Below are 15,795 nucleotides of genomic sequence, written 5' to 3' on the forward strand. Positions count from 1 at the left end.
TATAAGAAGGGCCAACTGTAATGGAGGGAATGTGGAATGAATATACTGCCATATAATTGACTCCCTTTCAGGGTAACAGATAAATATTCATTCGCAAACAAAAAACTGAAAAATAGCCCCACCACCAATCCTATTGGCTTGGTTTTTAAAAAAGGAAAGAAATCAAGAAAGCAGCTAATACTGTTCTAGTATTAATCTATATGTGCAGACACTTACAGAAAATATAAAGCAGTGACAGCAAAACTATCAAACAAATGTGTTGAAAAACAAGAGCTTGTGTGTGTATCTTTGAACTGCATTTTTTTTAATTCATTGTCACAGGAAACTAGTCACAATTCTCCACGTTGAAAATGACATCAGACTTTATTGGTTACAAACAGTTACCACCTAAGCACCGAACTCCTGTTGTGTACTTATGCCAGCATACCTACATTGTTGTAAAGAATGTTACACTAGTGTCATGCACCAGTAGGATTCGAGCCTGTGCTTCAATTTTTTTTTCTTCTATGTATTATTTATTCATATGATTTTATGTTCAGGTAAAATAAGTAAACATCTTCTTTGTCTTATTGAGATACGGTGTTGTATAATATGGTTTTAATTTCAGTGCAACGTGAGTGAGAAAGTGTTTCATGTCTATGAGCATTGAGATGATTTATTAAATCTGTCTTTGCATGTATATTTTTTTTTCTCAGAGAGGCTAGTGGTTGTTGCGGAACACTGTGGAAGAAGCCTGGAAGACTTGTTTCGAGACAGGAAACCAGTGAGGTATGGTATCAAGAAAAACATTGCAAGGAAACATGCAAGCTGAAAGGTTTATCTTCTTTAAGTGATATACTCCAGATACACTTTTTCTTTTAAAACATTAACTACTTTTACAGGTCTATATGGAGTCAAAACTGACATCTTCCAGTTCTGCCTTATCCTTCTGGCAACCAGATAAACACATGCTTAAGATGAAGTATATAGTTCTTTTTAAAAAGGAAAAAAAAAGACATTTAAGGTTTTATCATGAAGGTTCTGAAAACTGCCAACCATTTTTCCTAATATATATTGTTTCTCTTTTTAGTTATATTTCAAATATTTTTCTTTGAATATGGAAAGTCCCTGAAACATATTCAAGAATTCTATGTATACAACACAGATTCTATCCTTTCCATGTTGTTTGTGCAGTGTTTTATGTAATCAATAGTAAATTTAACTTTGATACCAGAGGAAAAAAGATAAAGAAAATGCATAATAACTGTTGTTGGGACAAAAATGATAATTAGTGCAAGCGCAGAGATTAGGACATTAGAAGCAGCCTAGGACATTTTCTGAGGAAAATGCTTCCTCCTCCACTCCATGTACAAAAGGTAGGCAGATTAGTACTTAAAACTTACTACAACATTGGCAATTGGCAGTCCTGCTATGGAGAGTGGGGAAGGGGCTGGGTGTTTAGAAAGAAAGGCTGGAAGGGTCTGTCTTGGTTCCATCCAGGGACAGGCCATTTTTTATCCAGGTGACATAATCAGGAAGGCCACCTGTAATGGTGGTTACTGCAGAGGATGGTATTGTAGGCCTCTATCAAAGGAGCCAGCATGGTGTTTGAGCGTTGGACTATAACTGGAGACCAGGGTTCAAATCCTGGCTCAACTGTGGAAACCCACTTGAGCAAGTCACACTCTCGACTACAGAAGATGGCAATGGCAAACCCCCTAAGAAGAATGTTGTCAAGAAAACCCTTTGATAAGTTCACATGAGGGTAGCCATAAGCTGGAAATGACTTGAAGGCACACAGCAACAACAATCAAACAGCCACTGCACTAGTGTAACATCCATTGTGCTAGCAGAGATGTTTTTATACAGTTAATGAAAGAGAAGGATCTATTAGCTTTCTCTTTATCCTGCATCCCCCATCCTCTGGTTGAGGATACAGGTGAGATCTTAACTTCTGTACTGCATATTGTTTAGCTGTTTTAACTTGTGTTGTCAGCCCACGTAGAGTCCCATTTTGGGAGAAGGACAGGAAGAAACGGGCCAAAATGTGTTCTGTTCAGTAATTGGCTGCATGCATAGTGTCTCCTGTGCTTCCACTTTTGCAGTGAAGAAAACCAGAGCAAATACACTAATTGAGTTTTTGCTCCACTTGTGGCATATTGTATCTAAGCCATAATGTGCTGGTGATGGAGCCAGATCTCAGCCTTGGAATGGCACTGGCTGTGGCTGTAGTTGTCGCTGTGCTGTACATGTGAATCTATTTTTGCTATGTTGTAATCATGGGATTGGACAGTTGCGTCATGGTGTCTGTATTCTGATAATTATGAAACTATGTATCTTCTAGCTGTTCTCCTGGTTGGGGCAGATAATATAATCCTAATCAATATTCCTTGTACATATGTAAAAGTTCATTGATCAGATTCTCTATTATTGCTGTGTGCACCTTCAAGTCACTTCTGACTTATGGCTAGCCTAGGGTGAACCTGGCACAGGATTTTCTTGGCAAAATTTGTTCAGAGAGGGTTTGCTCTTGCCTTCCTGTAAGGCTGTGAAAGTGTGACTTGCCCAAGGTGGATTTCCCTAGCCAACCATGGGTTTGAATTTTTGTCTCTCAGTGTCCTAGTCCAACACTCAAAGCACTACACTATGCTGATTCTCTGGCTTTCTCTTAGTTATGATTATCTTTTTCATGACTGAATTTGTAGTCTTTCTCATTTACTGCGCTTTTTGCCTTCTGTTTTGAAAGGTACTCTTGGCAATCTAAACAAGAGAAGGACAAAGCCTCTGAAGTTCACTAATATATAGCCTAATATAGGAAGTATAACAATAAAGTACAGTGGAGCCTTAGTATCTGCTGGTTCCAGGACTTCCACCACACCATGGATACCAAAATCAATGGATGCTCAAGTATCATTATATACAATGGCATAATAAAATGGTGTCCCTTATAAAAATGGCAAAATCAAGGTTTACTTTTTTGAGTGTTTGGGGTTTTTGGAGTATTTTCAAGCCATGCATGGTGGAATCCATGGAGGCAGAATCCATGGATATGCAGAGCCAATTGTAATTTATAAGTACATTTGTATGATACATATATAGGGTCATACAACAAAAGTTTTTAGTTTCCAAACATATAAACAGGTTCCATAAACATGATAGTTACATACAGACAGAAAAAATATTTTATCAAAAGTTTACCTATTGTAAATGACCAACATTTACTTTTTCCAAGAACAAGCTGTAGCCAATTAAGATTGTTAGTTGCCAGATGCAGCCTTCTTCAGTAGCATGTTTTAAAAATTAATCTATCTGCTTGAGTGACAAACTAAAAGGAGCAGTATTATTTTGTTTTGGATTTTTCCCCAACTCTTCAAATATCTAAATAGTTATGTAATTACTGACAGTTTAGGGGAGAGGAATCTAGAAGAAAGGGCAACAGAAGATATGAAATAAAAATTATTTTGTAATAACTTTAAGAGCATGATCCTAGATAAAAAAAGTTTGGATAATACTGAGATGTCCTTGAGTTTGGATAATCCTTGAGAAGGCAGATCTGGCTATGGTGACACATGCCTTGATTACATCCTGTTTGGACTACTGTAACGCACTCTATTTGCCAGCAGGTAAAAACATTCCTAAGAAGGCAGGCTTTTTAAAATCGTGCAACCCTGGTTTTACTTGGGAGGGAGGTGGTTTTAGATTATGTTTTTAACTTTTGTATGTTTTTAATTTTAACTATGTAGTGTAGTGTTTTAATTAGGTAATTTTAACTGTCTTTAAAAAAATTGTTTTAATGTTTGTTTGTTTTTATATTGTGAACTGCCATGGGTCCCTGAAGGCAGCATAGAAATAAAATAAATACCTAAGAAGAAATAATACGCCTTCAGAATATATTGTCATTTACTATAGATTAAAAAGAAACATGTTTTCCCATTATTTAATGTAACTATTATGTTTGGAAGTTCATGGAAAATCCGTGGGCGGAAATAACTAACATTTCTGCCCTGTCATGGACGGATCATTTCCTGGTGGAGGTGAAAATCAAAGCTTCTACCCAGATCCCCCCCGGGGTGGCGGACCTATTAGAATGGTCCACCCTCGAAGGCTGATGGAACCCGAAAGGTTCCAGGAAGCCCTAGAGGGGTACATGGTTGGAAATGACAGTGATTCTGTTGATGCCCTGACTGGTATCTGGGACACAGTTCTCTCCAGGGCTATACACAGTATCACTCCCAAGCACCCTCTCAGGCCTGCTTCCAAAAGGAAGCCCTGGTATACGGAAGACCTCCAGGCAAGGAAGCGGGTGCTGCGACGGCTAGAGCACCGCTGGCGGAAACACCTACGCTTAGCCGACAAGGCTCTCCTAGACCGCATTTTGGAGGACTACGGAGAGGCAATACGAGCAGCTAAGAATTCGTTCTATGGTGCTCGTGTTGCGTCCGCAGAGTCGCGTCCAGCAGAGTTGTTCAGGGGTCAGGGAGCTAACTCAGCTCCCTCCTGTGCTGAACCAGATCCTTGAACCTTCTAAGGCCTGCTGTGACAAATTTAACAACTTCTTCGCGGATAAAACCTCTCGGATAAGCGAAGGTCTTAATGCCAGTATTAGAGCAGAACCTAGAGAAGAGGTATCCATAGCCTCCGTGGACTCTATTAAACTGGATCAGTTTGAGTCTGTTAGTACCAATGATGTGGACAAGATCCTTAGAAGTGTTCGGAAGACAACCTGCTCTCTCGATCCCTGTCCCTCGTGGCTAGCGGCTCAGGGGGGACCGGTGGTAACTTCATTGTTGCACCGGATCATAAATACATCTTTGAGGGACGGGCAATTTCCATCAAGCTTAAAATTGGCCATAGTAAAACCTTTGCTTAAAAAGCCCTCCCTCGACCCCCTGATGCATAATAATTATCGGCCAGTTTCGCTACTGCCATTTTTGGGGAAGGTGATCGAGAGGGCGGTTGCAATCCAGCTTCAATCGATCTTGGATGAAACGGATTATCTAGACCCATTTCAAACCGGCTTTCGGGCAGGTTACGGGGTTGAGACTGCCATGGTCGCCTTGGTCAATGACCTCAGTCTGGGCATTGACAGGGGTAGCGTGTCCCTGTTGGTGCTCTTGGACATCTCAGCGGCTTTCGATACCATAGACCATGGTATCCTTCTGGAGCGCCTGGCAGAGGTGGGAATCGGGGGCACTGCGCTCCAGTGGTTCCAGTCCTACCTCTCTGGGAGGTTCCAGATGGTGCAGCTGGGAGACGTGTGCTCCGATAAGAGGGCCCTTACATCTGGGGTCCCTCAAGGAGCCATTCTGTCTCCCATGCTTTTTAACATTTACATGAAACCGCTGGGAGAGATCATCCGGAGACATGGGGCGCGGGGTTATCAGTACGCTGATGACACCCAAATAGTCTTCTCTATGTCTCCGACTGATGCAGTGACTGGGGATGGCATCTCTCCTCTCGTGGCCTGTCTGGAGTCGGTAATGGGCTGGATGAGGGAAAACAGACTCAGCCTGAATCCAGAGAAAACGGAGGTGCTCGTAATAGGTTCTCCTGACCCGGGGAAGGTGGTGGTTCCACCTGTCCTGAACGGGATCACACTTCCTGTGAAGGACTCAGTACGCAGTCTGGGGGTGTTCCTTGACTCGTCGCTCCACCTTACATCTCAGGTGGATGCGACGGTCAGGAGAACCTGTTATCAGCTTCGGCTGATACGCCAGCTGCGTCCCTACCTGGGCCAGAGGGACCTTGAAACTGTAGTACATGCTCTGGTAACCTCTCGCTTGGACTTCTGCAATGCGCTCTACATGGGGCAACCCTTGTACCATACCCGGAAGCTACAACTAGTGCAGAATATGGCAGCCCGACTGGTCACTGGCATATCCAGGGCCAGTCATATAACACCAGTGCTTAAGGATTTGCACTGGCTGCCTATTCGCTTCCGGGCGCAATACTAGGTGTTGGTTATTACCTATAAAGCCCTAAATGGCTTGGGCCCAGGGTACCTTGAGGACCGCCTCTCTCCATACAATCCGCCTCACACACTCAGAACAACTGGGCAGCAGTTGCTAAGGGTTCCAGGGGCTAGATTAGCTTCCACTTCTAGGAGGGCCTTCACCATCTCGGCCCCCAACCTCTGGAACTCTGCCCATTGAGCTCCGCTTGGCCACCTCCCTGGCCCAGTTTAAAAAGGGGCTGAAGACTTTTCTATTCACACAGGCATACCCTGATATGAGCCCCGAATAACCCTACCCTCTTCTCTTCGTCAGCAACGGCAAGCTGGCTGGAGTGTTCTATTATTTTATTGGATTTTAACTGAATGTATAATTTGTTTATATGTATTATTATAATTTGTGGAATGTTGTGCACTGCCCTGATTTTGTAGAAGGGCGGTATATAAATAAAATTTTTATTTTTATTTATTTATTATTCATTTTTATGACTGGTAATTGAAAAGTACCTGGTTTAATTTTATTCATACAAACACGTACACACACACACACACACACACACACACTGGTTGTTATAAATTTGCATGTTTTTCACTACCTTTTAAAAAACACTTTACTCTAAAGCAGGGGTAGGCAAAGTACAAACTGAGGTAAACATAAAGGCTGCATGTGTGCCCCAGGGACACTTTTGTGGGGGGGGGGGGAGAGCCTCCCAAGGGGCTAAAAAGTTCCTAAGAGCCTCTACAGATCAGTGTTATATGATGGCGTGGTGGGAGTGTGGCGTATGCATGCCGCCCCTGCGCTAGAGTCATGCTGCACGTCCAGCCACATGGCAGAGGCGTCATGATGCTCCATTGGCACAGCGTTTAAAAATGCTGTACCAAAGGAGCGCTGAAAAGCCACCATCGCCATGGCTAGGGTGCCCTTTCCGCAGCATGAAAAGGACCCACTTTTTGCAGTTTCTTTTTCCGCTGCAGAAAGGCCAGATCAGGGCCGTGGTGTGTAGTTGCTGCGGCCCTGATCTGGCGAGGAAAGGGGTGGTCTGTTGAGCCCCTAAATTCCCAAAATTAATTTCTAGAGGGTGTAACAGGCCATTTCCACCCTGGAGTCCCTGGCCCAGCCCCTTCAACAGTCAAAATGAAATTCTACTCTCTCTCTCTCTCTCTTTTTTATTTATATGCATCCCCAAATGCCCTGTAAGTGTCCAGTAAGACCCCAGAACAAGCCCCCATATCCTCAAGAGGATGTTTGGAGACCAAAGATTGATTTTTTTGGTAGGACTGATGAGGGTGCAGCTCTCCAAGGTCTGTTGGGGGAGCAAATGTGCCCCCCCTTTAGTCTTCCACAGTTGCAGACCTTGGCCTAAAGAACAATTAGTTTGACATTATATGCTGTTGTTTATTCTATTTATATCCCACCTTTTCCCCAATATAAGAGCACAAGTTACCAGATCCAGGGGAGAATCTTAAGGGTGAAAGGCCCCAGGGGTTGGAATGATGGAGCCAATCTGGACAGGGCTTCTAATCATAGATGGCACTATAGACTGATCCCTTTCCTTCTCCTGCCTTTAGAGCCCACAGTAGGGCATTTTGCTCATTTTTTCCTTCAAAACGAGATTTTTTCCCCTCAGAAGCATGAATGACAGAACACCATCAAATGGTTTGAGATGCGGATCAGGACTATAGTATAATCAGAGATTTAAGAGAGAATGACAAGACAAACCCAAAACTTTCTTGTCAGGCTGATGTTGCAACACAAATACCCAAGCTCTTCCTTGGGCATCTTCAGAGGGAATGAGACAGTTCAGTCTACAGTTTATACAAGTGGTGGCTGGTATACCCTGCAGTGTTAGTGGGACAGCGAGGCAGTTTTGGATTTTACTTTCAGTTTTTGAGGATCCATGGTGCCAAGCTTGTTTGGGGAACAGGTTCATTAGCTCATGCAATTCCTTTAAAGTTCAGTCTAAATCTCAGTGGATTCACAACTCCCATTGACACTGAGGGCCACCACCAGCTGCCACTGGAATATTTGGAGGAGCAAGTTCATGATGGATGTCAGAGCTGGGAGCAGAGTCAGATTACTTTACATCCAGCAGTGTGCTAAGCTATGATTAAAGACTCCTAAGTCACTGGGAGACTTAGGCCCCATGCTACTTATTTGTTATGTGAAAACTAGAGTGTATAAGGATTGGATGAATGGTGTCCATTTCCTCAGGTATTTTTTTTGTATTCTCATCTTTTTCCTCATTACACTTCACTTCCAATAAAGAAATTCTCAAACTTGTATTTCCTATGTACCAAATAAAAACTGCCAGAGGTCTCAGAGGACCACTTAATAAATCAGTAGAGGATTAGTTCTAGAAATGAAAACACATTAGTCCTGTTTTCATAACCATAGTTTTGGCTTTGCCTGGTTTTGTGAATAAAGTTCTTTGAAGCTGGATGCAAATCTTTGTCAACTTTAGCCTCAGTTCAGGTTCACGCTTCATCCTACTTCTGTATCTACACATAAGGGTAGCATGTGGTGAAAATTTTCTCTTCAACAGGTACATGCCTTGGTCAAAAGGGCCTCAAGATCCTTGATGTGAAAAAAAAAATGCCAAAAAAAAAAATTGGTTGTTCTGCAGTCTTTCTATGGACCATCTGAATTAGGCTCACAGACAGCTTATGGTCTCTGACCAGAGTTAAAAATCTTTTCTGTTATCTTTTAATTTGTTATTTGGAAAAATGAATAAATACTATTTTAAAAAAAAATCTTTTCTGTTATCACGTGGTTGGATCTGAGCCACAACTACACATTAGTTCTCTCAATCACCATATTCCTTGGTAGAATCCACTTGATCCTCTAGATATTTTTGGACTTCAGCTCAGCCCCTGTAGCCAATGGTAAAAGAATATGAGAATTGTAGTCTCAAACATTTAGAAGACCAAAGGTTACCTACTGCTGATATAGACACAGCCCAGCCATTCTTTTCAAAATTTGAAAATAATTAATTTTGAAAGTTACTAATTCAGGACTAGGATATACTTCACCTTTTCAAATGATTGAAGAATGTGGCATACACTATTCATTGTAATTCTAACAACAACCCTATAGGGAAGATCAATATTATCTCAGTGTTGCTGGAGGAGGGGGGAGAGGAGATGAAGCAGAGAGATAGTGACTTTGTGATGGAAGTGAGATTTTAACTGGATACTATAGCTCAGACTCGTGGCTCTCCGAAATGCTTGCTCAAGAGACAAGATGTAGCCCTCCCTTACTTCTATAACATAAAAAGATTATATGATTTATATGAAACAGTACTGGTCCTCCCAATTTTGTTGGACTTCTAATCCCATAAGCATTTCTAGCATATGTGATGGACTGAGATGGTTTGCAGTTGGAGAACATTTATGCAGCACAATTTACCTGCATCCTTGACAAGACATAAGTCCATTGTCTCCAGAGACTGCTTAATATTGCTCAAAATCTAGTTATTTTTGCTTAATACTAGCTGCAAAATCAGTTACATTTTCAAGTCCTTTTATTCTCTCCATCAGAAAGGGAAAAGATTGAAATTGCTTTTCAAGGCTATGAATTAAAATACCAAACCAAAATAAATATATATCAAAACATTGTGTCTAGTCTTTTTAAAAATTCATTGAATGTTGAGGTCATTAATCTAATTATGATTTTGTGTGCCATCCACAAGCCAGCCTACACAACACAATTTCATCTTCATAGCAGTCAAAAGAGAAACTGTTTCATCTTAAGGGGACTTCCAGTGAGACCAACTAAAATATTTCCCATAGCTTTTCAGTTAAGTAAAATGGACATCTTTTGGTTTCTTTCATAAGACTTTTCAATAGACAGAAATAATTTAAGAAAAAGCAATTCCCAGTTATGCCATTCGATCTATCTTTGTCAATTAGCTTTTCAGAGAACTATTTGGGTTCTCCCCCCGCCCCATTTGTTTGGATTGCATTAGTTCATGATAGGAGCACTGGTCTTATACCCCAAAGTTGATGTGCATGCTATTGTAATTAATTTCACAAACTGTTATGGAATGGGAGACGCTGTCCTTATGGTTTATAGATTAATTCTTCTTACACTTGCCAGGAAATAAGTCCTTTGCACCTGTATCACTGGCTGATGTCAAGTCAGCAGGAAATCTATTAGCCTGTTGCTGAAACTGAAGATACAGCATAGTAGATGGTCCGTCTTTGCATGCTTATTACAAAACAGCAGGCTGTCCAGCTGTCTAATAGTTATTTGCAGTTAATCTTATGAAGTCATGCATCATTATACACGTTACATATGAGCTAACGTTTACATAGGTGTTTTTGCACAGTCCTGATTTAAACCCACAAGAAGATCCTCCTTTTCCTCTCCTTTTCTTTTAGAGCCGATATTTCATTACTTCATTAAATGATGCTTAGAAGAAAGTATCAGAAGTTTAAACTAGAACATAAGATATCTGAAGTAGTTACAGGCTTAAATATATTTGGCTGAATTCAAACTAAATTGTCCTGGTTTGTTATATCTTATCAGGAAGGTAAACATTCCACATGAAACATTAGAACACACTTTTCTTTTATGATCTGTGTATCCCCAAATGCATCCAGTATGGATAATTGAAACCCTTTGCTAAATGTCATAATCTTCAAAGCTTTTGAAGATCATATTATTACTTCTATCTTTTTCTTGTTAAAATAATCTGGGTCAGACACAGGGTCATTTCAAACAATTTCTGCCACACCAGTCTCTTATGTTTAACCTCTCTTCTTGTTGCTTTTTCTTCCAAATTCTGCTTCATTTTTTCCTGACCTGTTTTTTTAACTCAATACAGTAGTATGGTTCATAAAAATCCTTTTGACTTACTTTTGAGTGTTTGCTGGTGATGTGTGATGGGTTGTTAGCTGTGGATGCATCCAATAGCCTTACCTTCTCCTGACTTTCCCTTCAGGTTTCGGTTGTCCTCCTCATTAGGAATCTTCATGTTTATCTCTTACCAAAGGTTTCTGGTGTTGTTGTTGTTGTTTGTTTAACTGTCCTTAGTGTGGATCCTAAGACAGCAAGCTGAAATTCTGTCATGTTAGTCAGCACAGAAATGATTTGGTTCACAGTCTTTCCCCATCTTATACAAGTACCTGGAAGCAGAAAAAAGGTTAAGAGAAGGTGAGCCCAGTCCAAGTCAGTAGCGGACATTGCTATGCTCTGCCTCATTCACAGTTTTTTCATGGAACCTAAGACATTATCACCCTCTGCTTATGACCCTCCTGTATTTTCCCATCATTGCTTTTGGGTTTGTTGTGTTTTTTTTCTGTCTATAAAATCAATTGAGGTGAAGATCCATAAATACAATATCTTTACTTGCTATTGCTAGGACCCTTCTTTCTGAAATCACCTGTCTGTAGGATTGCACTGAAAGGCTGTAATCCTACGTGTGTTTGCTTAAGAGTAAGCCTCGTTGATCACAGTGAGACTTACTGAATTAATGTGTATTGGATTGCACTGTAAATGCAATAATTTAATTTCTGCTGTCTGTCCAGCAAAGACTAATGGAATTTTAGCTAAATCATTGGTAGTTTAGGTGTAAGAAATGTTTCAAAATATTTTTGCTTGAAAATATTTGTCAATATAGAATTTGTCCTTTGGATTTGAGATACAAGGTTGATGTTAATAGATAATAAGTAATAAGGCGGTCTAATTAAAAGAATTTTGTGACTGCTTTTGCATAGGAATAGAAAGATGTATAATCCTGTCTCCTATAATTTTGCTGAAAAAGTGATCTATTTGTATAGCCCAAATTTCTATCAGTATTAACTGTTCGAGTGTGTGCAAATATGCCTACTGGATTCTTCACTCTAATGAAGAGATGGTGTTTAAAATTCATAAAGTATTGTTTGATTTATTTGCTTGCCTCTAGCTGGGCTCTTGCAGCTTGTTCATATAGGTTTAGGAGTAAGTCTGACTGTGTTCAGTGGGACTGACTTTGTAGTAAGTGTGTATAGGATTAGACTTTTAGCTGTTTTTGAAACTTGGGTCCAAAACACACTGCAGAAATAACCCAGTTTGAGATGGCTTTAATTGCCTTGGCTCTAGGGAATCCTGGGAATCATAGTTTATTGTGGTACGAGAGCATTCTGACCAAGAAAGTGAAATGTCTCATAAAACTACAGTTCCCAGAATTTCTTAGGAATCAGCCAGGGCAGTTAAAGCAGTCTCAGATTGGATTATTTCTGCACTGTGTTTTGGACTTTAATAAATTACCTGTCTTTTGACTTCAGCATTATGTGTAGCAGAGGTTCCCAACCTGGGTGCCCCACATACCCCTTGGAAGCGAGATGGAATTTCAGGGGGTGGACAAAGAATGGCTTGTGTCCTTGAGTGACGACTCCCAACCCATCACTCATATTTTTCTGAATGAATTGGAATCCTTCTGCTCAATTTAGATTTCCATTTTTAAAGCTTATTTTTTAAAGTTCAGTTTGTTAACCCACAGTATTGTATGTGGTTAAGTATTTGGTTCAAAAATTAGAAATTAGATTTCATCATCTTCAAAATTGTTATTACTCTGGTAGGGGGTGTGAACGCTAATCAAATATTTTCTAGGGATGTGGCATAGAGGGGCATAGAGGAGGTTAGGAACCACTGATCTAGAGGTACAAAAGTGTCAGATAGCATATACAGTATAGCTGTTACAGTTGAGAGCATTTAAAAGTAATAAATGCCGTATTTTATTGTTCTTTTCCCATACTATACTTCAAAATGCTTTTTTTTAAAACTATCTTTTAATTTAGAAAGGCTACCAAATTCAGGATATAAATGCTTAGCTGACTTTTGGCACCTACACTGTGCATTCTGGATGGTTCTGAATTTGTGAGCAGAGTGGCCATAATATGTCTTCAATAAAATATAGTTGTCATGTTTCAGAGGTTATGGTTTTGAAAAATTACCAGTGAACCATCAGAGAGATACAGGGGTATAATATGTTATACACAGAGTCTTTGATCAGAAGCAGATTGTGTCTGCAGCTGTTTACTAGCTTGGTCGAAAACATGATCTGATTCGGGTGAATAAGTTTTATTTGCTCTTATTAAACTATTATCTGCCCTCTGGATTCATCCTCTGCTAAATATATTATTACAGTTGCATTGTACTTTAAAAATCAAATAGGAGGCAATCTTTATGAGAGAAACAACATGTAATTTGCATGGAGATAGAGACTGTGTGTGTGAGAGAGAGAAATCATGTGTGTGTTAATTAGTAATGATGAACAAGGCAAACACATGTTTTCTAGCCTGAGTTGTAGAATTGCAGTTCAGAAACAACATTTGACATGCTTTCAATGGCTGAATGTAATATTTGTTTATTTGTTATTTAATTTATATTCCACCTTTCTCTTAATCTGACAACCAGTGCAGAATTATAGCAAAATACAGTTAAGCCAATATATGGTACAAATAGACTAGGGCTGGATTTGAGTGCTGAGTCCATGAAAAGGGTATTGCAGATTTAAGTGAAATGCATGAAGGGAGAAATGTGTGTCATTAAAAATAAATGTATGAAGCGTTATTTCAGTTGTACCCATTTGGAAAAAATGATTGTGTCACTCAGAAAAGGGGGGTTTCCTGTGGAAGAGAGTAAAAATAAATTTAAGGAAGTGCATTACGGCTCAAACACACAGTCTTTTAAAACTAAAAAATGGTTTGTTTGTTTTTAAAAATCTTTCATTCTCATTCTAGCTAACATTTGAAAGAGCCAGACCTGAACCTCAGTGTTGAATTCATTAGTATTGCAAATGCTAGCTTACCTCCATGAGTGACAAGAGAACAATAAACCTATTTTTAAAAATCCTTTTCTAACCAAGTATGACAAAACATATTTTTGGGCATATCATGTCAGAGTTTTTCTTTTTAATCCTTTTCCAGAAATTCATTTCCAAAACAAAATTTATTGTAGTGAAGTCATGATGCAAGAAAATCCATTAGTCATGTCTTGTTTATGTAGTATCCAATAGTGCTTTTCTTAATTAGTTGAATATTTAGTAAATATGAAGTTGGAACTGAAGCTGGATTGCAAAATAACTTAAAACTAAAGCAGAAGGTATCATTGTACTAATAAATGTTTCCACGTGGTCGGAGTCTTGAGAGATGGAGTATGAATCTCAACAGCTAGGCCTCGAGGAAATGTAAAATTTAACTAAAGCAAAGTACAATAACATCCGAAAGCCACAAAACAGTGATACCCTTGTGGGGTCAACTAAAATGCATAAAATATATTATGCAAGCATTCAAAGCTCCACAGGCTTCTTTATCAGGCAAAGGTGTTAAACATAATATGAGGGTGGTAGTGGTGGATATGATGATGTTAGTCACAAGCCTGCATTTTGTCAGGTTGTTGTTGGTGGTGTTCTGAGTATGGAAGGATATCTAACATCTTGAAAAAATGCAACATTGTCAAGATTTTTCCCCTGTATTATTTTAATACCTTGGCCTGATGAAGAAGCCAGTAGAGCTTTGAATGCTGGTGACATATATTTTATTCATTTTGGTTGGCCCAAAGGCATCACTGTTTTGTGGATTTTGGCTGTTATTGTACTTTGCTATATGGCCAACATGGCTACCCCTGAATATGTTTAGCTAAAACAAGGCTATTTTAATATCTGAACATGGTCTCTTAGGGGCAGATATACCAGGATCTGAAATATTTGTTTTTGTTTCTTTATTTTTATTTGAAAAATAAATGGGTCACCTTTCAAAAAATTTCGGCTTGATGTGTGTTCATTTCTAGCATTGTTTTTTCTGCATCTTGGAAGGCTTTATATGAAATAGGCTTGTGCAAATATGTAAGGCTTAACTAGTGCTTAGGGACTGGGAGTGATCTGTGGGACCTTCTTGTCAAGTTCAACAAATTCCTGCCCTTCTTGTGAGCTTCAGCATGAATTAAAACTGAGCCTGAGAATGCTTTGGAATATACTGATACTTGAAATTTATTTCAAGCTGCAGTTTTTCACCAGTGCTTAACCAAGTGAAAGAGGCAAGGTAATGGAGAATTTTCAGTGGAGAAGCCCTTGCTCTTGACATTTTTAAAAGAAACTCTCTGTGACCTTTACTCTACTTTTCTTCATATTTATACAATATATTGAAAGTGAAATACAGGTGTTAATATATCCATATTAACCATATTGAAATATAAACAAATCACTTCAAAGACCCACAGTTTCATTGGTGCAGATTACTCCCACTACCAGTCCAGATTGGAGCTATTTTGCACCATTATGCAAAGGGATCTTGTAGCACCTTTGAGACTAATGGTGCAAAAGAAGTTGTAGCATAAACTTTCATAAACTTGGTCTACTTCCAATTCTATACCTGGAAAAGTGTTGTGAAGAGGATAATGGATTTCCACTCCATCCGGGTGAATTGCTTTCCAGGGGGGTAGAATTCAGAGATATAGCTGTGGTAGAGTCTCAAAAGTGCTACAAGACCCTTTTGCATACTGATATTAAAGACTAACATGCCTGTGTCTCTGAATTCTACCCCATGATTGTATTCCTAATTGTTGTGGCCAATTCATTATAACCCTTCTGGACATAAGGCATGCTCTACTTAACTAGGCTGGTCCTTGAACAGTTTATCCGACAGCCTTCTGTTACAGCTTTGCAGTATTGGTAGGACCTGCCTAAGCTCTGTGCTGGGCTGTTTGAAGAGCCCAGGGTCACACTCCTACAACGGGACAGTAGAGTAGGGCCTAATGGAGGGAAGTTTAAAACATCAATCCTAAATTCAAATGGCATAAAATGAGTTTAAAAGCAGAGGCAAGAATTATCACCAAGAGTCCATCCGAATAGAGGAAGAGGGATGTCATGATGTCCAGAGGAGTG

General features: G+C 39.6%; 1 protein-coding gene across 2 annotated transcripts in view; it reads left to right on the forward strand.

Moving 5' to 3' along the window:
• The window catches only part of TBCK (TBC1 domain containing kinase), a 103,293-nt gene that overhangs the window by 8,531 nt on the left and 78,967 nt on the right, over positions 1-15,795 (forward strand). For both annotated transcript variants that reach the window (XM_089526015.1, XM_089526016.1), the window contains exon 3: positions 696-768. In XM_089526015.1, the coding sequence (XP_089382141.1) occupies positions 696-768 (73 nt within the window). The remainder of the gene's footprint in view (positions 1-695; positions 769-15,795) is intronic.

Source organism: Sceloporus occidentalis, unplaced genomic scaffold (genome assembly GCF_023333645.1).
Source record: "Sceloporus occidentalis isolate IW3139 unplaced genomic scaffold, rSceOcc1.0.p SCAF_5, whole genome shotgun sequence".
Lineage (NCBI taxonomy): Eukaryota > Metazoa > Chordata > Lepidosauria > Squamata > Phrynosomatidae > Sceloporus > Sceloporus occidentalis.